The sequence below is a fragment of the Harpia harpyja genome, chromosome 7, assembly GCF_026419915.1.
Source record: "Harpia harpyja isolate bHarHar1 chromosome 7, bHarHar1 primary haplotype, whole genome shotgun sequence".
Classification (NCBI taxonomy): domain Eukaryota; kingdom Metazoa; phylum Chordata; class Aves; order Accipitriformes; family Accipitridae; genus Harpia; species Harpia harpyja.
Genome location: NC_068946.1, coordinates 57,415,708 through 57,439,435, shown reverse-complemented (window position 1 = coordinate 57,439,435; position 23,728 = coordinate 57,415,708). Strand labels below are relative to the sequence as shown.

Here is a 23,728-nt window from a genome sequence, read left to right as displayed (position 1 = left end):
GCACATTATTACTCAAACTGACCATTCAGTACCTGAAGTGTTAAATTTTTTTTTATTATTTACTGTACTGCCAAAAGGGCTTGCACTCTGATGAAGTCTAGTGTGCCATTTATATACTTCTGTTAAAGTGTTTGTGACAAGGTACTATTATGAGTGCAGTATTTTACAATTAAATTAATAAGCACGAGCCTTTTGGCTCCCAACAACACTCAGTTTTCACATTACATACAATAGATAACTCACAAAAAGAATCAGTCAACTGTGAGAGTCATATAGCCAACTCCCATCTCAGAGATTAGGAACTGTGTTTTATAAAGCGAGTCAGACTACTGACCCTTGATATATATTGATATCTACCTGCATCAGCACATACTCCAACACATCTGGCAGCCCAGAACTAAATCCAACTGAATCAGTAACGTTACAGATGGAAAGTTAGCTGCAATGCTATATTTGTTTGTATGGGAGGCTGAACAGCCCAGTGGCTTGCTTCTTCATAGAACCATGTGCATGTTATAGCATGAAATGAAAGTAAGAAGATACAGCTGAAACCTCACATTGTTTTTCCCAGTCTATCATCTCTGATCTTGTATAACATGGGCAAAAATATTTAATACTTACATGTAACACTGATCATATATCATTTCAGGCTCTTAAGAGGTTTGAAAGTGTACAGGATGCCATGAAATATCTTAGAAGTGCTAGCACAATACCCATTTATAAAAATAATTATGAGAAGGAATAATTTTAACAGGCAAGTAAGCTACAGGTACACAAAAAAAAGCACCATATTGGAATCCAGGGCTGCAGCTGATCTAGTGCTTCCTTCTCCACCCATTACACTACAATTGCTTAGGATCTGCAGATCTGCTTCTTGTTCTCATCTTTCACACTCCTCTTAAGAGAGCAAACAGCCAACTACTCTTGTGTGCCGCCTGCATTTACAATATAGTTGTAATACACGTGGGCAACAGACTAACAAACCTAAACTGCAAGTACCTTCTGTTTGTTTTGCTTTGTTCATGTGTATAAAGCAACACATACATTTCTTAAGGACTAGCAATAACAGAATGAACCATGCTTCTGAAATGAGAGTCCTTCCGAGACGTGCTCAAGTAGGTGACAGTCCTATCACCAGTGCCTACCTCCAGAAGGATTTATCCAGGTGTACATCTGCACAGCCTGCACTCCACACTGTGCTAGTGTTTGGGCTCACGGCCATGAAGGCCGGCTGAGAAGCTGCAGAAGTTTAAGCTGGTTTAAAGTACTGATGTCGCATTTCCCCCTTCCCTCACCAGCTGTTACCATGACTTCCCTTGGGCTGGCACTTGTGCACCTGGGTGACGAGCTGGCTCAAAGGGATGACTTGACTGACACACAGAACGGCTTGAAGCCCAAGCTGCAACCACCAAGACAGGCACATGCTGCCGCAAAAGCACCTGTGACTTCATGTCAGCATCTGTTTTGCAAAGCAGCACCACTTCCAGGCCAATGCCAGCTTGCAGGAATCCAGTTTAGAAGTGGGTAAATCAGAGGCACTGCTGCAACCACCGAGGTCAACAAAACCTTTAGTTGGACCTCTGAAATGAAATTCTCCCAAACGTTTTAACCACACTAAAGGAGATTAAAGCACTATCTTTGAAACAAAGCATTGCTGATTTCCTCAGGGAGAGAAAACTTGAACAAAGGATAAAAATAAAAAGGTATACGCATCTTATGCTTTAGTTTTGCTTGCTTTTGTAGTTTTTGTCGTTTTGGTTTTCGTTTGGTTTTGGGTGGTTTTTTTAATATAAGACTCTGTCCGACAATTCTTACATCTGGCTAGGAGAAACATCATCTTGTTCTCCAAAATGCTTAACTTCTCTGTGTTTCTGGGAGCAGGCTGTTAGCTGTCCATGACCAGTCTCTCAACACAGCATTCAGTTTCCGAGCCTTTTCTCCATGCCCTCTTCGTGTTTATTTAATTTCTTGTCAGCCTTAGCAAAACATTTACATTACCTAGTTTGGGGAAACACAGGTACCTTTTTACAGCTATAAATTTTGCTGCTATGTTTGTGTCTACTATGATACTGCTCTAAGAGATTGTTTTACCTTGATTCTTTCAACAACTCTTCTAAATACACTGGAAGCAACTTGTGAAGAAATGAAAGCACCTAATTCAAATACAGTTGTTTTTTTTTTTTAAGCTTCTCACCTTTCTCTTAAAAGGGATATCTGCATTAAAGAATAAGTAAAAAAATTAACCAAAGACACACACATCTCAGAACATATTGTCTACACCAAGTTTTAATCCCATGTCCCTCAGTAAAAAAGTAATGTAGCATAGCATTTTTCATCTATACAGGACCAGACTCAGCTGGGGTAAGAAAATTTAGAAAAAGAAGAACAGTGGTCAGAATACAGAGGTGTCTGTAATAAGTAAGAATATAATCAGGCTTTTGTTTTAAAAGTGTAAAATATTTTATTAATAACTATGGAAAATTTATGGCCCAGTACACAAGACCTTGAAGAGTTTATCTAGATTCACAGATGTACCAAAGTATACTACAAACCAACTTACGTGCTCGTATTTTCTTCCTCTAAACTTTCATAATCTTTTTTTTTTTAATACAAATAAACATCATTTAGCCATAAGGAAGCAACCAAAAGAAGAAATGACTCCATGATGCTGTAAATTATGTTTTCTGTCTTTGTAAATGATAGTATTTGATAGAAGTATAGGATCTAACTTATTGTGTAGATACTGGCAATTGTACATTATTTCAAAAACTAACTACTCAATGTTACTTGTGGCATAAGCTAACTCTGGTGTTCTTTGTACGCAAAATTCTCTGGACTTGGGATGTAGAAAAACCTTTTCCTTTGTATTACTCAGGCAAATGCACTGAAAATGGACATTCAAGACTGAATGAAAGGTGGTTGGAAGCATAAAATAATGGAAGCTTTTTACTTATTCTTCCACAGGAATTAAACTTTCTTAGCTTTCAGAACAAAATCTGAGCAACATCTGGAGAAATATGTGGATCTAGAGGAAAGATAGGCAAGCATTAAGGCTATAAAACAGTTGTCTTGTCCAAAGAATACTTTTGAATATTTCAGAGTTTCTTATACAAAAGTTGTCATGATAGTAACAATACTGTCAAATGACAAGTCGGGTAAAGTAGTTTGATGTATAAAAACAATTGTGTTAGCTGGTACACTGGATTTTTAAATTTATTTTTAAATCATCACCTCCTGTTTCTTAAGTTTTTGTAGGAACACCTTTCCATTTAACTTGCAGAAATATTTATTATGGCCACAGGAGGAAACATTTCAGAATGATACCCAAGTTTATTGCTGAAAGAATATAGAAACAAACAGTATTTAAGGCAAGAAATAATAATGTTCAGAGCATACTCTCTATGTACATGCCAACATGAAGTTTGCTGTAACCCGAAATGCAGGTATAAATGTTTCATAAGAGAACACATTGTTATCAAGGCTTTCAGATTCAAGAGCTACCAATCATTTGATATGCTTGAGATGAATAGGTGCCCAAACACATTTAGAGTTAAAAAGTTTGCTAACGAATTGAAAAAAAGTAGATAATCAGAATACTAGTTACAGCTGAAATATTAACAAAATGCTTTGCTATAGTTATTGTCATTGTATGTGAAATATATTAGGTATGTTTCATCCTATTTAAATATGCTAACAATACACTTATAGCAAGATGTTCCCTGAAAACAAATGTAACAACAGAAAGTATTTCAGAAAAGCTGGATGAAACTAGGTAGTTAATTCAGGAAAACAAAAAATTTTTTTTGGATTACTGCATTTAACTAGCACTGTTACTTTGATACAAATATGTGTAAGTCTACTGTATTTCTCTTTGGCTGAATATTAAAAGTAAAATTCAACATATTTAAAGAGAAATTAAAGCTTTACATACACTCTGTTGAAAATGTAATCAATTAGAGAGGCTTCTTTAAACTGTCCCATAACTCTTTACATCAAATCTGCATTTTTTTTTTTATACTTCAGATATTAATGGAAGGTGAACAGCTATCAGTGAAATAGATGTATGTAGGACATAAGCACCACTAAAAAGCCCTTTAATTTATGGGACATATGAAAGCGAAGTCATCAGGACTTGTACCTTGTGCTGGCGATACTTGGTGATTCTGCTCCAAGCCTACATCTTTCTAGCTGATTAGCCACAATTTGCCTTTCCACTTCCAGTTCTCTGGTAAGTCTTTGAAATTGGAGCTCCTGAAATTTCAAAATAAAAAGAAAAGCATTCTTGATGTTAAAAAATGGGTGTGGATTAATTCTGAAACAATCACTGTTTCATCACAATCATGTTTCTTGTTTTGACTCTTCCTTAGTGGAATAAACTATTAGAAGATTAGAGTGGGAATTTAATGGTTCTTTAAATCAGTGATTCATGCAAATATTGATTTATCACCTGTTACAAAAGGAAAAACACATTTAAGCATTTGTGGATTTTACTCCTCCTGCAATTAAAATTTTTGTGTCTCCTTATGTTGCCACAATCTAACAAAATCAGTGCCTATAGAGTCAGTCTTCAATTTCATCTATAAACAAGGTATCCTGGAAATTATTGTATCCTAACCTTTCCAATTGCAAAACTTCAAATCCTAAGCTATGCTATGTCCTGACGTCTTATTAAAAAAACTTAAAATTTATTATTTCAAACTGGCTGAGGGTAGACATGTGGTATTTCACCTTTCCTGATTTCAGCTTTTGTTATATTTCTTGGTCTAAGGTACCAAACCTCAGCCTTTGTAAAAGGCTTTTGGAACATAACGCTCAGAGAAGACATGGGAAATACAAGCACTGCACAAATGTTTGTGTGTTATTAAAATCTGGAAACATTTTCTATAAACATGATACTCTGAAATCTATACTATATCATCAAGGGATATCAGTGATGTTTTCATCCACAGTTAGCTTTTATTAACGATAGAAAAGGATTCTATCAAGCAATTGTATTATTTTCAAACTGATACTCTACATCCCCTGAAGTTTAAGTAAACTGTTCAGTACTATTTAAAAATAGATGAACACTGTTACTTAATAATCTGATGGAGCAAGTTTTACATACAAGTCAAATACAGCACAGAAGCATTCATTTAATTTTAAAGTGCAAATTACTAATAAGGGGTTTTTTGCTGAATGTAAATCATGTAATTGTATTACATAGTAGTTGCATGCCTTGTCATATTACAAAAGTCACCTTCACTCATAAATTATAGTTAATGCAAACTATTCTTTCACACTTTACATTACATGGAATAAGGCTTAAATACTTTACTTTCATTAATGGTCCCTGAAAGAGCGCTCTACTTGCAGTTTGTACATCTTTTCAGTAAAGTGTGGTTCAGCAACGCACCCTATGGCTTTCAGCAGTCTGGAAGTACCTCTCTACCTCCTACACCTCCAGTCCTGGGGGGCTTCACAGCAGTGCAAAAGAGAGGTCACAGTGACAGTGTAGTAAAAAGCTACTCTAAAACCTTGCAGAAGTAGGGACAAAGTTTTTTCTACAGACAACACAATGAGATTAGCTCCAAGAACCCCCAAACAGAAGGCTAATTAGCACTGATTTCATTAGGAAGCCAGCTGAGGGCTAAGTCAAATGGCAGCTGCTGTACTGCCGAAACAACTCTATATATTAGATGGCAGGGGAGGGTGGAAAAGCCACTTCTGTAAGTCTGATTCGAGCTCCATGCAACAAACTGGCCTGTTAAAAAAGATAGGCCACACAAGCTACTGCCCCTCCCAGATGATACAAGGAATTGTAGACAATTTCAAACATTGCTCAGAGCTCAGTAACCAAACTGAATAAACACACCCTAATATTCCAAATATTGGCCAGCAAAACTGTTTGCCTCCAGGACACTGAAGTCACCCACTACTGCCACAGGACACAAGCATCCTCAGAACAGGACTGCATTTTTCTACTACTGCTCTACTAAGACCAGTTCAACAGAACAGAATGCTCTGTAGTTCTGTTAAAAATAAATATGCAAACCACGGGAGCAGCGGGAGGGAGATGTGGTCCTCAGCTTCCTCCTGGCCACTCCTTCCATTAGGTTGGCATTCACTGTCAAGCTTCAGCATTAGAAAAGCTTAGCACAGTCAATGCTCAGACACGAAAGAGCGTTTTAGGACCTATGTCCTAAACTTGGATTTTATTAAAACCTGCTTTTAGACAGAATTCTAAAACTAAATCCTTTTAATCCTGAGACCTGATATGAAAAGCCTTACGAACATGATAACCTGCTGACCACAGCAAATCATATGGGCCTGGATAAGGACTAGAAAGTATGGGTAATATCAGAAGGTTTGTATGACATGTAACTGCATCCAGTAGCAGAGACCCAGTCATCACAGTCTGATACCTTCACGTTATACCAAAGAGGTACACATGCACCCGGTCAGTTCATTTGGACAGTTTGTCTTTTGGAGAGAAAATACTAAAAAGTGTATTATAGCAAAAAAGTCAAAGAAATTTATAAATGAGAATTTATTTTCCAATTCTAAGTCTGAATACAGATAATATATCCATCTAAAAGCTGATTCACCAGCCAGTCATTAACATGCTAGGGGAGAATGCCGTGATTTTCAAAAAAACCCATTCAGATGCTGAAGCTCTGTAAGTTTTGAAGCAAATGTCAGCAAGACAAGCTTTTTCCAAAGTAAACAATGATGTATTATATAGCATGTAACAAACACGTATCTTTAAAATAAACAGAATTGCACTACTTGTTTGCAGAAATAATATAAAACATTTACCCTTATGTTTAAAGCTGCTTCCTGTTTCTTACTTTTAAATCAGTATTTAAATAGCAATGTCATTGATACAAAATATGAATTTGAACACAAGACTCAAGTTGCCTATTATTATTTACTGATCTTTCCATTAGATGAATAAAACATATCTTAGCCATTATTTGCTTCCATTCAACTAATCTCTATTAATTTGCCTTTCCATTGCAGGCAGAGGCATTAATGAAAATAAAACACACTCTTAATACATGCTATGAATACACATCCATCTCAGCTCTCCTCTCCCTTCGCTATCTTCTCCTCCTCTCTAACAAAGTCCTTTACACCAGCTCATGTGTATTTCTGCAGGAAGGCATTTTATAAGGCAAGTGTTACCACTAGGCAACTTTTGCCATTTTGTGTTCCAGAAGGAAAAAGTTACAGTAAATTACCAAATCCTACAAAAAGGTTGATATTGTCTAGAAAGCCTTTTCACATAAAGTGAGTAAGTTAAAAAGGAGCACGTAACAAAGAAAACAGGACAAAGGTCCAGTTCCAACAGTCACAATGGCAGAAATCAGATATACAGGAGGGAAAATAAAATCTGAGCTTGTCAACCAAGCTTGCATCTACACGATCACAGCTTTTTAAACTAATTTGTCACACACTTCTGTCCTAAAGGTGTTTAAGAGATACCCAGTTAGTTGAGGTCATCAGAAAAATCAATAATTATTTACATTTTACAAGTGTAAAGTAAGTACAGGTATAAAAGACAAAAAAGCCCCACTGAATCTAAAAGAATGACCAATGCAAAAGAAGTCTTCTCTAAAACACTACAAAAGTGTAACAGCTACAGAAAACGCTATTTTTTTGCAGCACAGAAAAGGGATCAAGATAAAATACAGAAAGAAAAAGTAGAAGATATGCTATGTTTTTCTCATTTCACAGTGTACTTTCTTTATACAGTATTAATAGGCATACAGTTTCCTTCCCACCCTCCCTGAGAACTCCTCAGGGTATATTTAAATTCTTCATCTGGAAAATAAAGATCACCCAATTCCAATAATCACCTCAGAGTTTTGAGGATTTCAGGCAATTTAAAAAAATAGGATCAGCAAGATTTCACATCATAGAACGGTTTGCATTGGCAGGGACATCTTTCACTACACCAGGTTGCTCAAAGCCCCATCCAACCTGGCCTTGAACACTTCCAGGGATGGGGCATCCACAACTTCTCTGGGCAATCTGTTCAGTCATCGTAAAAAAACCTTCTTCCTTATGTGCAATCTAAATCTGCCCTCTTTCAGTTTAAAACCGTTGCCCTTTGTCTGGTCACTACAGGCCCTGGTAAAAAGTCTTTCACCGTCTTTCTTATAAGCCTCCTTTATATATTGAAAGGCTGCGATCAGGTCTCCCTGGAGCCTTCTCTTCTCCAGGATGAGCAAGCCCAATGCTCTCAGCCTTTCTTCACAGGAGAGGTGTTTGAGCCCCGTGACCATTTTTTTGGCCCTCCTCTGGACCTGCTCTAACAGGTCCATGTCTTTCTTGTACTGAGGACCCCAGAGCTGGATCCGTGTGGGGTCTGACAAGACCTGAGTAAAGGGACAGAATCACCTCCCTCAACCTGCTGGCCACGCTTCTTTTGATGCAGCCCAGGATACAACTGGCTTTTTGGGCTGCAAGCACACAGTGCCGGCTCATACCTCATTTTTCATCCACCAGGATCCCCAAGTCCTTCTCTGCAGGGCTGGTCTCGATCCGTTCATCCCCCATTCTGTACTGATACTGGCAATTGTCCTGACCCAGGTGCAGGACCTTGCACTTGGCCTATCTGAACTTCATGAGGCTCATGCTGGCCCACTCCTCAAGCCTGTCAACGTCCCTCTGGATGGCATCCCTTCCCTCTAGCAAAGTCACTCAGCTTGGTGTCACCTGCAAACTTGCTGAGGGTGCAACTCAATCCCACTGTCTATGTCACCGATGAAGGTAGTAAATAGTATTAGTCCCAGTATGGACACTTGAGGGACACCACTCAGTACTGGTTTCCACTTAGACTTTGAGCCGTACTATACTCTTTGGACATGGCCGTCCACCCAATTCCTTATCCATCTAACAGTCCATCCAACAAACCTGTCTTTCTACAATTTAATGGCAAGAATGTTGTGGGGGACTACATCAAAGGCCTTACAGATGTCCAGGTAGATGACATCTGGATCTCTTCCCTTGTCTACTGAAGCAGTCACTCCATCATAGGAGGCCATCAGATTAGTCAGGCACAATTCGTCCTTGGTGAAGCCATGTTGGCTGTCTCTAATCACCTCCCTGTCTTCCATATCTTTTGACGCATCTTCCACGTCAGAGATTCTGCTCCATGATCTTACTGGGCATTGAGGTGAGGCTGACTGGTTGGTAGTTTACAGGATCCTCCTTTTTACCCTTCTTAAAAACAGCTGTGATGTTTCCCTTTTGCCAGTCACTGGGGTCTTCGCCTGACTGCCATGACTTTTCAAAAATGGAGAGTGGCTTGGCAAGTACATCGGCCAATTCCCTCAGGACCCTGGGATGCACCTCATCGGGTCCCATGGACATGTGTGTTCAGGTTCCTCAGGTGGTCTCAAACCTGATCTTCGCTTATAGTGGGCTGTTGTACCTGCCTTGAGGTTCAGGGATTTGAGAGATGTGGGAAAAGGTTACCACTGAAAATCGAGGCAAAAATTTTTTAAAACTTTTTAAAACTAAATTAATTTAATTTAACTGAAAGCATCATGGTAGGGAGAGAGAAGAACTCTTTTCTTTTTCTGCTGATAATTCATTTTCTAACTTGATATATAATCCCTTAAACATATGCAGTTTGGTCTCCATGGTGAGACCATAAGCCCTATCTAGAAAATGATACAATTTGGTTTTGACTGGTAGAATGATGCAGAGAGATATACATTTAGTACTGGACTGTTGTGTGGCCTGCCCAGAGTTCTTAATGGAGACAATTTTTCCTCTTACAAAAAACAACACTGTGATATAAAATTGGTATAGGTAGTTGCACAACGTCTGAAGTAACAAGTTGCCCATGTAAGTAAAAAACCCCTATTTTCTCCCCACACTGCAAAAATCCAAAGTCGGTTAAAACAAAAGAACTGTACTTCTATTTATCTTGGGGTAGAAGAAGTGAATGCAACAAATGGACAAAGTAGAAATAAATCTTACTTCTTTTATTTATACTATGTTTAAGAAGCAAAACTCACAAGTATTCTATCAGCAAAAAGTGTGCTAAGTAGAAATAAGAGGAAAAAACCATCAAGCCACGTTTGGCCACTTCTTTTGAGGTACCTGCACTGTTGATTTTGGACTAACGCCATCAGTTGTCTGTTTACAATATTCTTCATAACTTTGTATTTTGGTGCTGACAAAAAAAAAATATATCTCACAGTGCACTGAACTGCAAAGGTGTAAAAGGCATGCAACTAATTTGCCATTTTAAAATCATTCTGATGCTTAGGAAGATCTAACGTATTTTTGCAAGTGCAAGCAAAGCAGCAAAAAAAAATTCAGCTCCATTTTCTAGTCTGAGTAATGTTATGTGTACAGCCTGTGGTTCCAATGAAGCAGGAAAGTTTACATACTTTTTGAAACAATGAGTGCTGACTTTTGTATGTCTCTTCTTAAATTTGGTCTCTGCAGCTGTAATCAATATGTCTTAAATACCTGCATAAATACATAACAGGGATAATTTTAGAGGTACCATCTTCTTTACAGCTAGAATACCTCATGTTTTAAGTCTTTTTTTCCCTTTAGCTTAAATCATCATATTATTATAGAAAACTAAGTCCTAATCAATTCTAAATAAGTGCATTGATCACCTTCATAGTTTATGCTTCTTTATAATGACATTTTATACCACTCTGAATGGATACCTACCACCACCATGTTTATTTATCAGAGAGTATACTATTTATTGCAGGAATCTATTTGAATTTGTTTCTCTAGCCAGCTCCTCTGAAAGCAGTGGGAGAGCACGTTCCTCGAACAGGATGCTCCCATACAATGCTGGCTGCTACCAACACATAGAAGCTGCTGTCCTAGGCAAAAATCACAATTAACTGATTTTTATAGTACTGGCTTATGACAAAATGACATGACGGCAGTCAAATAAAACAATTAATAAGCTTGTTTTCTTTTGCAGAAGAACATCTATGTGGCAAGAACATACTAAAATTACAGATGTAGGTTACAGAATACACTGCCATACTGCATCAAAAGGACCCACCAAATCTTCTGAAACATACACACTACAACGCCTTGGCCAGAGCTACTTTTTTCCAAAATTATCCAATATACATTGAGATAAAAAAAGCCCTATAATTCTTTTCACCTGTTTAGCAGTAACTACTTAATTACCTCATAAAACTACAGTTTTTGTATTCATAACCTAAATTCCACTGCAAAACCACAGACCATATTTCTTAACACAAAGCTACAAAAAATGCTGGCTTTAAATACAATTACATTTAAGGAGTGGGAAACAGATACATGGTTCAAGAAAGAAAAGAAAGCAACTTGCTTTGGAAAGGCAATCGTACAGACTGCAGGCAGACAAGCTTCCATGAGTGAAAACCAAAACCCATCAAATTTTAGAGCTGTGTAATTTCCTTTTGGAGACTGAAGTTTCTGGAGGAGGGACAAACCCTGCATGGGGTGTCGACATTGTAACATATACCCCAAGTGACAAACAACAGCTCTTAATCTGCAAAAATGTTGAGATCTCACTCAAGACGACACTTCAAGGTCTCCACTGCTGCAAGATACAGATGAGAAGTCATACCAAACCTGAAAACAAAATACTCCTTTCATTTGAAAGCCGAGTACCTCAGACAGGCTTGTGGCTCCCTGGGAAGTGAAAACAATTGCCAACACACTATGCTGGGCATTTAACAGCAAATAGTTGAAAACAGGTAAGTAATGGGAATGCAATTTGTATGACTGACCACGAAGACTGTAATTCTCCTGTTGCAGACTTTGGATAATAAAAGAAGGTTTAGAGGCAATTCTGCGCTTTCTATCTGCACCCCGTTATGATACCATGTTGCAGAGATCCAACATTTTCATTTTTGTTCAGGAGGAACTTTTATCCCTCAGTAAGATGGATGAGAATGAGGAGTCTACATTCACAATGTTGAAAAATAAAAATTACTTTCTTCCTGCCCTGTTGTGATTTGAAAACACAGATAACTTAAAACTTTAAACAAACGGTGGTCCAGTTGGCTAACTGAAGGTTTTCTGGTGACAGCTATGCAAGAATCAGCAGCGATGGCACAAGCAGTGAAGACAACCCACAAACTCTTTTTGAATGATACATGCCTGGCTAGTCAGACCAGGATCGGGCAGTTGGGACATCCAAGAGATAATGCCATTGACAGAGCTGCATCTCTTGCAGCTTCTCGGCTTCTACCAGTTCTCAGTGTTTGTTCTGGTAGAAGACAGGGCTAGGACGGGATGTTATTTCAAGCTGTAGTAACACTGAGATATGCTAAGTTGCTTCAATTGCCAAATGTCACTGTCTGTGAAATATTAAGAAGGTAATTGTCAGCTGAACTATTAAACATTTTCCTAATCATAAAAAAGTTGCTTGTTGAACAATTCAGTTGAGCCTCTTCCAGTAGTACGAGCTGATGATCTAAGAAACCGTAGCCTACATTTGAGAGGAATACTTTTACCTTGCATTTACCATTTCGTACTCAACTGCAACATAAGTGCAGAGCCACACAACTCCCATTGCCTGTGAAAGTTCAAACGGTGCTAAAGAAAAGGCAATTACATTTTGGACATTTCTATGATACAAATGTGCAACAAAGAGGACAAACAAAATTAAGTTCATTCATACCTTCTTCACATTAACCTCCTGCACTGATCTATGCTGAATTCTACGTTTCCACTTGCTGTAATTTGGAGCTAGATCAAAAAACTGACTACTTAAAAAAACACTGAATACTGTATTTTTTTCCAACATGAATATCGTACTTTAGTGACCTAGTATTTAAATTCTCTACCAGAATCTACTGAGAAAAAATGCTGTACTTTTAACTAAACATATTACATCAACCTTAACATTTTCTGTAAAAATCTGTAAAAAAGTTTACTCACGCACACAACTGCATTTGCATGCTTTCAGTATCTCAGGATCTTCCAAAATAGAAGACAAAAGATAAAAAATTGGACAGGGTAAAAAGAGAATCACAGATTACAGGATGTGAAATGACACAGCTACAATTATTGGCTGATCACACTTAACTCTGTATTCAACAGCAGTAGACCATTAAAGCCCTTAATACTTTTATGCTTGCATTGTTCACTAGTCTGGTAAAACACTTTAGTGCTGCTCTAGCTGATGAGGGATCAAAATTTAAGCAATTCATAGAAAGCTTACTCTTAGTCAATGGTAGAAAGGAAGAATGCCACTTGAGGTATTCACTGACTACATTTGAGCAGCATCCTCTTTGGAAACTGTTTGTTACAATACTAGTTTTTTTTAAATTGGTGCTGAAGCTAAGTATACTGTTCTGCCAGCTGGTGATTAGAGTTCAGTTGCTGCTGAGTAGATAGGCTGGTAATCTAAACACAGACGTGTTACAAAAAGGTATAAATACTCCAGTATATTTCAGGGGTACCCACAGTTCTAGGCAGGCTCTTTTTCAAGGGGAGTTTCTCCTCAGAAGTCTAACAGTACATGCTAGAAAGAAAAATTAATTTCTAGACCTTCATACGAATAAAGGAGTACACAGAATTTTGATTAAGGAAATGAGTTAGTCATTTCATCTGAGACAGGAGTGACATTTATTCTGTCCTAGAATAAGAACCTTAGGAAGTAGACTTCTCAGACTTGATTCACCAAAACTGGAAATGCTTGTAGACAGCAGAAACAGTAAACTTCAAAGTTCTGGGATTCAATAAGGAAGAACAACCTATGCAATTGAACACAGTATTAAGAGAGTTGGAAAAAAACCCAGTTCTTCCAGTCATTCAGAAAATGTTGACAAAGATTTTTGTTTTACTCACACAAAGCCTGGAAGTCCATTTAATAAAAAGTACCACCTTCATTTCATAACTGATATGCATTTATCCACCTAACTGATCACTACATGCATGCAAATCAGAATTTCAAAGGGAGACAGTTCAATGTTTGTGCCTAATTACTGAAAGTGCATTTAGTAAGTCTTTTCTTCAGGTATCTTGTTGAAGCGACACGCCTACAGTCAGATTACAGAGTACTTGATATAAAGCACTATTATCTGAATTGGTAAAGAAATCTCTCAAACTTAGCATCAAAATACTGTCATTCTAGTAAAGATGTTTTTAAACATGTAATAATAAATTCTCTGCTGTATAGAGAATACATTCTTTCATCCCTTTCCATCTGAAAAAACAAGTTTTCACATTTCCCCACCCCCCCAAACCCTATTAAAAAATAATATCAAGAACTATGTAAAGAATTTTGTACTTAAACAATAAAGAAGGGAAAAAAAGGTAAAGTGCACACTTTCTAAATATATGATACAGTTCAATACAGTTATACAAAAGGAAAAGATTTTGCTGAGGTGTTGAACAAAAGTGAACACTTCTAGGAAAACACTTAGGAAAACACTTAGGAAAACCCAAGAGATTTATGATTATTCATCTGAAAGCATATCCAATCATTCTTACTCTATTGTCACCTGTTTACAAAAGGTGAAAAGTTGTCCATCTTTAGGTGTCAAAACCAACTAGACCAAAGAACAAAGAAACTAAAAAAACCATGCTACTGCTACAAGTGCTGCTCTATTAGCAAAGAAATTAAAACCAGCATATTCACGTTACTTTTGAAAACTGGATCGATGGGTAGTTTTTCCTGTGAGACCTTTTCTCTCAGCCCAATCACTGAAAACTAACATGCTAAGCAGGAAATTCACAATTCCAAATGATCCCATTTAATCTTGCCAGTTCAGCAGCAATTCATTCCAAATTCAGTAGCATATGGCTTGCACATGTAAAGTAGCAGTGATTCCACACATCTATCTGGAGTAGTTGGCAACTAGCTGCCCCTACACTCCAACCTCCCCCAAAAAGTTACTGCTATGATGTTGCTCCTACAACTTTTAACTTGTTATTTTAGCATGAAAATACTCAATTTACTTTTAATATGGATAAGAGACTCCCTACAGAACTCAACTAAACTTTTATCCAAATACTCCCCAGGACTCAGGAATATAGACATGCATATTTTAATGCTTCAGTTTTACTTAGAACTCGTTTCAGCATTTCCTAACATACTTCTATCCATTATAGCATGGAAACTTTGTAACATTTCAGAAGTGAAATATATGTTTTGGAAAAAAACCCCACCCAACCTACCTCCAAAACAAACCCACAGAATACAACCCCCTCCCCAAACCAAAAAAAACCCAAAACCAAGAAACCCACAACCCATTATCAAATCCACTAAAAGAAAAAAAAAAAAGGCCAAAATATGTTTCAGCTTCATTACAGTTAGCCTTAAGATCTCCCCACATTCAAAAAGGAATTCCTCTACTAGAGATGCAACTTATACCAGTAAGAGTCAATCCTTCCCTTGATTTTCAACCAAAAGTATATCTACTAGTGTATCCATAAACAGAATAACTTAACCCGGTCAAAGAACGATCCCCCCTACCCCAGTCAAAGCCAGTGGTGGTTGTGGTGGCAGTGTCGTAATTTATATTAATTAGGGATGGGTTTTCACATTAAAACCAAACGAGCTTTGTCAGAAAAGCACAAAGCTGTGGTAATCTAAATTTCTTCACAGATTACACTTGTTCTGCACATATTATTTTATAACACTAAAAGAGAGGGAGATTTACACAGCTGTCTAACAATTTTGTCCCAATGAGAGACTGTAAGAGTTCAGGGAACAACACACTCTAGCTTGGTAAAGAAGTTGCTTTAAACTGATTTGGGGTCATCGGAAAAAGAAACACATGGAAAGCTTATTTAAAGTGACTTGTAGGGTTCATAGACTGATTAGTACAACTTTTTATATAATCATATCTATGCCACTACGGTAGAAAGCTTAACAGAGTCATTCAATAAATTTATCTACCTATTTCAGAACTATGGTAGTAAATTTAAAAGTTTTTATTAAGTTAAAAGTTTGCACAATTTGCCAAGTAACAATAAAGGCTTTTCTGAATTGTTCTTCCACTGTGGTAAGTGTTTCTGAAGTAATAAAGCTAAGGTGTGGCAACTCTATTTTACAAATACAGACCTACTGCAAATAAAGAGATTCCTGTATAAAAGGAAGTTAGGCCATAGCAAACAGCATAGTAGTTTCTGTTCAAGCTTAATAAAGTAAATAACTGCACTGGAAAATATTCTGTTCTGGGCTTTCTGCCATACAGGAAGGGTGTTGAATATGTCAGTGTCCATAATTACTATCAACAGAAAAAAAACCCAGAAAGCAACACTTCAGCTCTTAATTCTTTCACATTATCACTTTCAAGAGTGAAGTACAATTTACATCTTCCTCTCCCTTGTATTCACTCTAACGTGTCTATACATTTTAAAGTTAGGCTACAGTTCTGAAGTTTGTGTTTCACTAACTATTAAGCACAATTTTAATTTTATTTTTTCCTTTCATCAGAATTGAGTTACTTAATAGTCCACATATTTAACAGTCTTTTTTACGAATGGAAAGGGGAAGAGGTTTTAGCCTCCTTTTTAAAATGAAGAAATACACCATTACCATTTTTCCTCTAAGAATAAGAAAAAGATAAAAACCTTTCTTGGCTAGGAAAGGGAATGCTAACAAATGTCTTTTTATTGTATACTTATGTATCAACCTATTATAGCCAATGCTGTCATAATTGTATGTTCAGTTTAAGCAATCACTATTGCATCAAAACTGCACAAAAGCAATTCTGGACAGTAATCACAGCAGTAAGATTATTGGCTGGTGATCCCCAGCAATTACAGTACTGTCATTTATTGCAATGCTGCTCATCAACTCAGCTACCATTATGAGCATGTTCTTTGTGAACTGCAAAATAAAAGGGACCAACTTAAAATCACCACAAATGTACTTTAAGCAAACGAGTTCTAATTGACATTTGTGATAAGCTAAGACAGCACAAGGCAAACTAGTCTCAGATGATAAGTGACTTAAGATCACTGTAACTCAGATGACTGTGCTTACTCATATCTCGATAGCCTCCAGCATTAATATTCTTCGCATTAGAAGATTTAATATTTAATATTAGTTTTAATACCACTAAGAAATTATTAGGGTTGCTATTGTCATCTTAAAATACTTTTGAAACTATTAATTTAGGCATGAAAATAAAGACCCAAATTTCTGATTTAAGAATGAAGCTTCTATGCATACAAAATCTGTTGATATCAAGACAATATAATCCAATTATCAGCTTTTTAAAATATTAATATGGGACAACATATAGAACTAATACATCAGGTATATGCACTCAGAGTTAGTATCTTGAATCGAGTACAGATTTATCTTAAAAGTTCTGAAACAGAGACAGCAAAGCAGATTTATTCCGAAATTGAGATGTTACAATTTATGTATTAAGCCAAGAAAGATTATTATTATTTCTAGTTCTGACAATGAAAGTCAAACTATCACTTCTTTGTGTTTTTTAAAAAAACAAACCAAAAAACTTTAGTTAGAATGTTTCTTTGTAAAACTGCAATTTTTTTCCCCTTGAATGATCTTTACAAATTAAGGCTGAACTTGATTTCAAACACAATTTTATTTTCCCTATAGAGACTACCACTAAGATACATGTCCATAAATGTGCTGCAGATTTAAAATATATTATGACCTTGGTATGCATAACTGAAACCAAACTCAAAGCTTAAAACCCATTCTTTAACAAAATACAACTGATCATACCAAATCTTTATGTGTAAACTTCTGTAACACTGTACACAACTTTGCAGAATGTACAAAAAGGACTGGGTCTCAATGTTGCATCAATTCTACACTAGCATTTCTTTTGTCTTTTTTTAAACAATAAACCTGCACTTCAAGTCTGATTTACGACAGTGCATACATTCCAAGGGATACAGAATACCATAATGATGCTTTTGTTCAATGCAATTAAATGAACCTTTTATATTCAGGTTCTAACATACTGATATACAAATTATACTATACTAATGCTAGGCAACACATTTTAGAAGCAATGATGTTTTTTTCCAACAATGCAGTAAGAGACAATGGTTAACTCCACAACGCATACCAAATTTCTGAATTGCTGAAAACAAGGCATATACCTGTTCCTTTACAGAAGCTAAAATGGTAGTGGCAGTGGTCTCTGGTTCCATGCCTGGGCCTGTTGAAGTTTCCTGTGTTGTCTGAGGCAGCCCCTCCTCCACCATTGGGGTCTGCTCAGGGGCTGGCATTTTGCCTGCAAAAACAATATTTTAAAATAGTTTACATTTTGAGCCAGTGATGTTTAAAATGCAAGTTTTCAGGATTATAAATTCTCTTGTCTTTTTCTTCTAAAACCTTTCCAAACTTAACCAAATTAGCAGAGAACTCTGTTATTAATATCAACTTATGTTGCTATTACTGCTCCTCACCTTCGCAAATTGAAATCAGAATTACATACAGAATGTGAGGGCCGGGCAGAAGCAAGAAAGCAGCATGACATTTAAAGATTACTTTTAAAACACTACTTTGTGGTAGTTACTAAAAGTAGGAAAATCCACGACGTGAAAAATACTGCTGTTAAACATTAACAACACCCAGGATCCGTAAAAGTTTACCACATGTACAGTTTTTAGCATAGAGGAATGACATGTAGCAGCAGAATGCTTTGCCGTTAGGAACAAACCATGGAAGAGACTAATTATGGTAATAAAAAGTTAATGGGAATAATGCTTCTAATGTTTCTTTTGCAAAAGAGGAATTTAAAACACTAAAGTTAAACCAATTGCCCTGGGCTACGCATAGTGTGGAAAGGGACCGACAGGATTAGTGTTCAAGAATCCCAAGGTTCATTATTGCGGAGGCAGCACACTAACAGTTCCAATACGTGTAAAAAAAACCAATTAATTTGTTTAACTACAGAAGTCACTATTAACTAATATTACAGAGACAGTGATGAAGTGTGTTTAGTACTTTGAAAATAGCAAGTAGGAGGTATTCATGTAGCTTTTGCCCATATACCATGCTTTAATTTCCCTCAGAAAAAAGAAAATAAAGCTCATGAGGTCTAATGTTAAAAGTAGTCGATATTTCATTTTAGATTTCCAGAACAAACTCAACATTCCTAGATGAAACAAAGATGAACAGCAGCTTCCTTCTCTTCATATCAGAAAGAGCAAGGAGCAGCTTACGCCGTGAACACGCTCCAAGGCCGGGAACAGACCCCTAAGACCTCTCAGTCCTGGCCTGTTTTACCATGACCATCCCTTTTCTGCCACTGGCCTTTTAAATGCTGAATCAGCATAAAGCTGGGCACACACCACCCTAAAAAGCACACACCACCCTAAAAAGACAGAGGACAACCTAGAAGATCAGTGGCTGTGCTGTAAAGCTGCGCGTTTCTGATTTGACCCTCGAGGGATCTCTTCTGGAATCGCCCTACGGGATCGCTCGCCCTCTCGGCACATTTTCTGCACTGGTGCCTATACACAGAGGCCAAGTACAGGCAAAGCACTATGTTGTCAGAGGACTTCTATGCTACTACAGGCAGCCTTGGGCAGAAAAGATGAGTGGCAACCAGAAAACAGATGATGTAAGAGAAAGTAGTTTCTTTCTGCTTTGTGTACAGCGGCATGTCCACTATGAGACGGATGACTTCTGTTCAGGCTTAGGAGGTCCTTCAAGTGCGCTAGCAGGGGGTCTTTATTAACCACACTGTTCCAGTCTGCTAAAAGAGCTGGTAACACGGTTAATGTGCAGTTTCACGTCAGCCAGAGAGTGAATCAAACAACAACTTCAGAGAAACTAAAGCGAGATGAGTGATGACAGGCAGTGGAGTAGTCGTGGGGTAACACATGGTGTAGGAGCCTGCTCACCCGTCAACTTCTGCCACTGCGAATGAAAAAAGAAAAAGTGCTTCCAAAAGCATGTTAGAGCAAAAGCCTCACTTGGGCTCAGTTACCTTCTGGAGAAGGGCCTCTCCTCCCCTCAGCGACTGCACAGGTAATACAGGGAGACTTTCCAGCAACCTGGAAAGAGTCCATATAAACAGCCCGCTCCCACCTCACGTCCGCATCACATTTATCTTCTGGAACAAGGAAAAAGAAATTCCACAGGTACCGTGCTGCCAGGTTTCTGGCGTCCGGATTGCAGAGGGAAATCTGAGCACGCTAGCTTAGCAACACGAAGACCAACTACCCTCACCTCACCTCCCAACAGGGCCGAACCACAAACGTGGCGATGTAAAGACCATGCCGCGCTCCATCCTTCTCCTAAGCCGAAAAAAGCGAAGTCCAGACAGAGTACGTGTTTCTTCCTCCCCCGCCCCACCTCGCTCTCTGAGGGAGAGGAAGCCCCGCCACCGCTCCTCACCGCCGACCACCGGGGCAGGGGGCCGTGACCTGGCCCACGGCCTCCCGCGCCCGCCCATTCCCGGCTGGCTGCCGGCGAACGCGCTTCTTCGCCGAGACGCCAGCGGCTCGGGGCGAGAAACGGGCAGCACGAGGACGGCGGGCGAGACGCCGTGTCCTGCGGGCCCCCCCGTGCCCGCTGTGCCCCCCCCGGCCCCGCCGCCCCTGCCCGGAGAGCGGCGGGGGGAGCGGCCCGCCAGGCAGCGCGGGGCCGGCGAGAGCCCGAGGGCGCGGCGGCACCACCGGCTCCTCCGGCTGCCGCCGTCCTACCGCTACCAGAGAGGCGGCAGTACGAGAAGCCGAGTTTTTTAACAGCAGCAGCAAAAAGAAAAGAAGAAAAATACAAGGAAACGAAGGATAAGAACCATTTCTTCCACTGTTCCTTTATCACACCCAGCTGAGCTCCATCTGTGTTGCAATGCCGGTGGGTGTGTACCTCTGAAGGAGACCAAGGTGGGTCTCTTGCAACTGGAACAGCACTTGCTCTTGGAGAATAAAGGGGTATTACATGCCTCTTGGCTTCCAAAGTACCACCGCATGAATAACCAGCCGTATCTGCCTGTTTCTGAAACAACATTTTTATTCGTTTCAAGCTAGCAAATACAGAGGCGGCCACACTGAGATTTTCATGAGCCAACCGTAAGCCTGGCATACACCTAAAGCTTCAAGTACCCTTGTTTCTACAGGAACGAGTGAAATAGCATTCAAGAAAGCAGAATAAAAAGCACGCTTTAATGGTTATATAATAGGACTTTGAAAAGTCAAAGATGTAACTTTAAGGTTTTAGAAAATAAAAGTGCATTCTCTTAGGGTTTTACTTGTAAAAATCAACTCTTTCATCAAGCTGTAATAACCCAAAGAATCACAGAATACATGTTATGACTCCCTGGGTCATACCTGATCTTTTAAATCACTTTCCACAGTTCTTTTATGACTACAACTCAGTGTTTCAGGTTTCTAAATGGACTGTTAAATTTGCAAGCATATCATGAAGCAATAAAACTACCCAGTCGAGCTTTTCCTTCATTTAGGAATATTTGCTAAGTAATCAAAAGGCCAAATCTCAAAAACTCTCACAAGTTACACATGACCTTCTTTCAGAAATGGGCTGCTTGCTTCCTCCCATTCCTCAACATCCCAACTTGTCTTCACCCGCACAGTAACCAGGGGAGTGTCCATCATGGGTTGGGACTCCCAGGTGAGAAGCACAAAATACAGTACAATAATAAATAAAGCCAATCTTTCAAATTAAAAAAAAAAAGCAGCACTGAATTCCCAGTTATGCATGTCTGTAGCTTTAAATCAATTAAATATTTAGATATGCTGTGGTTTAACCCCAGTGGGCAGCTCAGCCCTCTGCAGCCACTCGCTCACTTTCCCCCCAGTGGGATGGGGAGAGAATCGAAGGGTGAAAGTGCAGAAACTTGTGGGTTAAGACAGACAGTTTAATAGAGAAAGCAAAAGCACAGCTTTTTACTTACTTAAAAAAAAAAAAAAAAGTGACTTTTTGAAGCTTCTATGATGTGCCACAAAAGTACTATGAAAATGTAGTGCCGATTCCTTGTAAGTGATCGCTTTCAAAGTCTATTGCCTACATGAATGCTTAAAACCGGACTAAAAACCTCTACAAAACTATGATACAATGAGCACAGATGTGAGACGATCTCAATTTGTCTTTTCCATAATTTTGTCTGTCACTCTTCTCACCCCAGCACTGTGAAGTAACTCTTCAACCTATCTGTAGTAAACTTCTGTAACAAACGAGTCAAGAAAATGTACATCTGAACTAGTTGGAAGGTACGGTAATTTGTCTGAACAGAAAATATACCCAATATTGAGTCTCTAATAATAACACTCAGATGAAAAGGAATCAAATCAATTATTAATAAAGATGTCAGTGTTAAATGCACATCTATCTCAGTGTTAAGAGGTGTAATTAGAGAGCTATACTCTTCCACACAGGCAGTTGTTTTAACTGCTGTTCTTTCAATTAACACATTTCTTGGCAAAGTTACTGATTTTCTAATCTCGATTTCAAGATTAGACAACTGTTGGCTTTGATCCTACAAGCACTTATGTACATACTTAAGCTAACGCAAACGAGTATGCCCATTTACTCCGACCTCCTGCGTGGCCAGGCAGCTGTGAGGCACATGAACTCAGGTGACACGCTGCAGGAGAGGAAGGAACCGGGAGATGCTCTCCATGGCCCAGCCCCATAGAGGACCCAGTCCCCACCACCATGCCTCCATCTAGGCATGCTGTTTGAGGAAAGGAACTCACAAAGTCAATTTAGATTCTCATATTCACCTTACGGGAACAAGAAATACGAAATGCAGGATTCGCGAGAGCCTTAAAATCAGGTACGAGGAAAATTCATGAGGAGTTAATAAGAAAACCTCTTTCTTCCTTACGCAAGACTGGGATTTACTGGCTGAAAATACTCCCTGGACTTAGTTGTGTTACTCATGCCTTCGGGTATGGCTAACTGATTCATTATTGGAAAACAAGCAACCAGACTTCATCCCTGAAAAAATTTGGTTCATAGTTATTTTGCCTGCCTCTTGTGTCATGGCCCAGCAGTTAGATGTCACCCAAATGGGAGACTTTGTTCCTACATCTTTCCCAGTCTGTCCAAATGCTCATCCCCTACAACCCTTCGCTGCAGTATCACAGCTAGTAAACTGCAGTCAGGATGGATGCAGGGCTGCTTTCTACAAACCTTATGCGTTGATGAATAAGACAATATACACAGGTACCGTTTATAAATGCACCTTAAAGCTTCCTTGGATTCCAGCTCTTTTAATTCTCAAATTGCTCCTGCGCATTAAAGATACTGAGATCTATGTAGCCATAATGAAAACTCAGAAAACATATTTTACTGTTCTACTGCTCTGTGCAAACCATTTCAGCATACCTTATTCATATCTTAAAATTACTGAGTACGAGAGAACAGTTTACAGATTTGAGCTCTCTGCTATAGCAAAGAACGCATGAGAACTGAAAGATTTAAATGTTTTGAGATGATCTTTTGATGGATGTTGCAGAACTACAGATTTGTGAATGGTGTAAACGGTTCTAGTATAGCTCAAAAGGCAATGTGAGATACTTTGAAACTTTTGGGGGAGATTAACAACAGACAAGGAGAACAGTAAGAATTTGCTACTGTTTTCTGTGGATTTCAGTCTCTGATAAAAAGAATGTATTTTCAATAATTTAAATAATTTTTCAGAAAAATTGTTACATGCTTCATCTTGTAGCATACATCTGAGAAAATTCTTAACACCTATTCTGAATTTTGAAATTCTCTAAAAGTAAAGGACAAAAGAACAGAAGCAGCAACAGTCTAGCTTCTAGGCTGGCCTGCATTTAC

The 23,728-nt window shown here is 38.4% G+C and overlaps 1 protein-coding gene across 3 annotated transcripts in view; it reads right to left on the bottom strand.

Moving 5' to 3' along the window:
• The window catches only part of PKP4 (plakophilin 4), a 108,732-nt gene that overhangs the window by 62,079 nt on the left and 22,925 nt on the right, over positions 1 to 23,728 (bottom strand). For all 3 annotated transcript variants that reach the window (XM_052792512.1, XM_052792513.1, XM_052792514.1), the window contains 2 exons: positions 18,070 to 18,203; positions 4,139 to 4,251 (listed from right to left, as the gene is read on the bottom strand). In XM_052792512.1, the coding sequence (XP_052648472.1) occupies positions 4,139 to 4,251; positions 18,070 to 18,198 (242 nt within the window). In that variant the 5' untranslated portion in view covers positions 18,199 to 18,203. Of the gene's footprint in view, positions 1 to 4,138; positions 4,252 to 18,069; positions 18,204 to 23,728 lie in introns of those variants that run through there.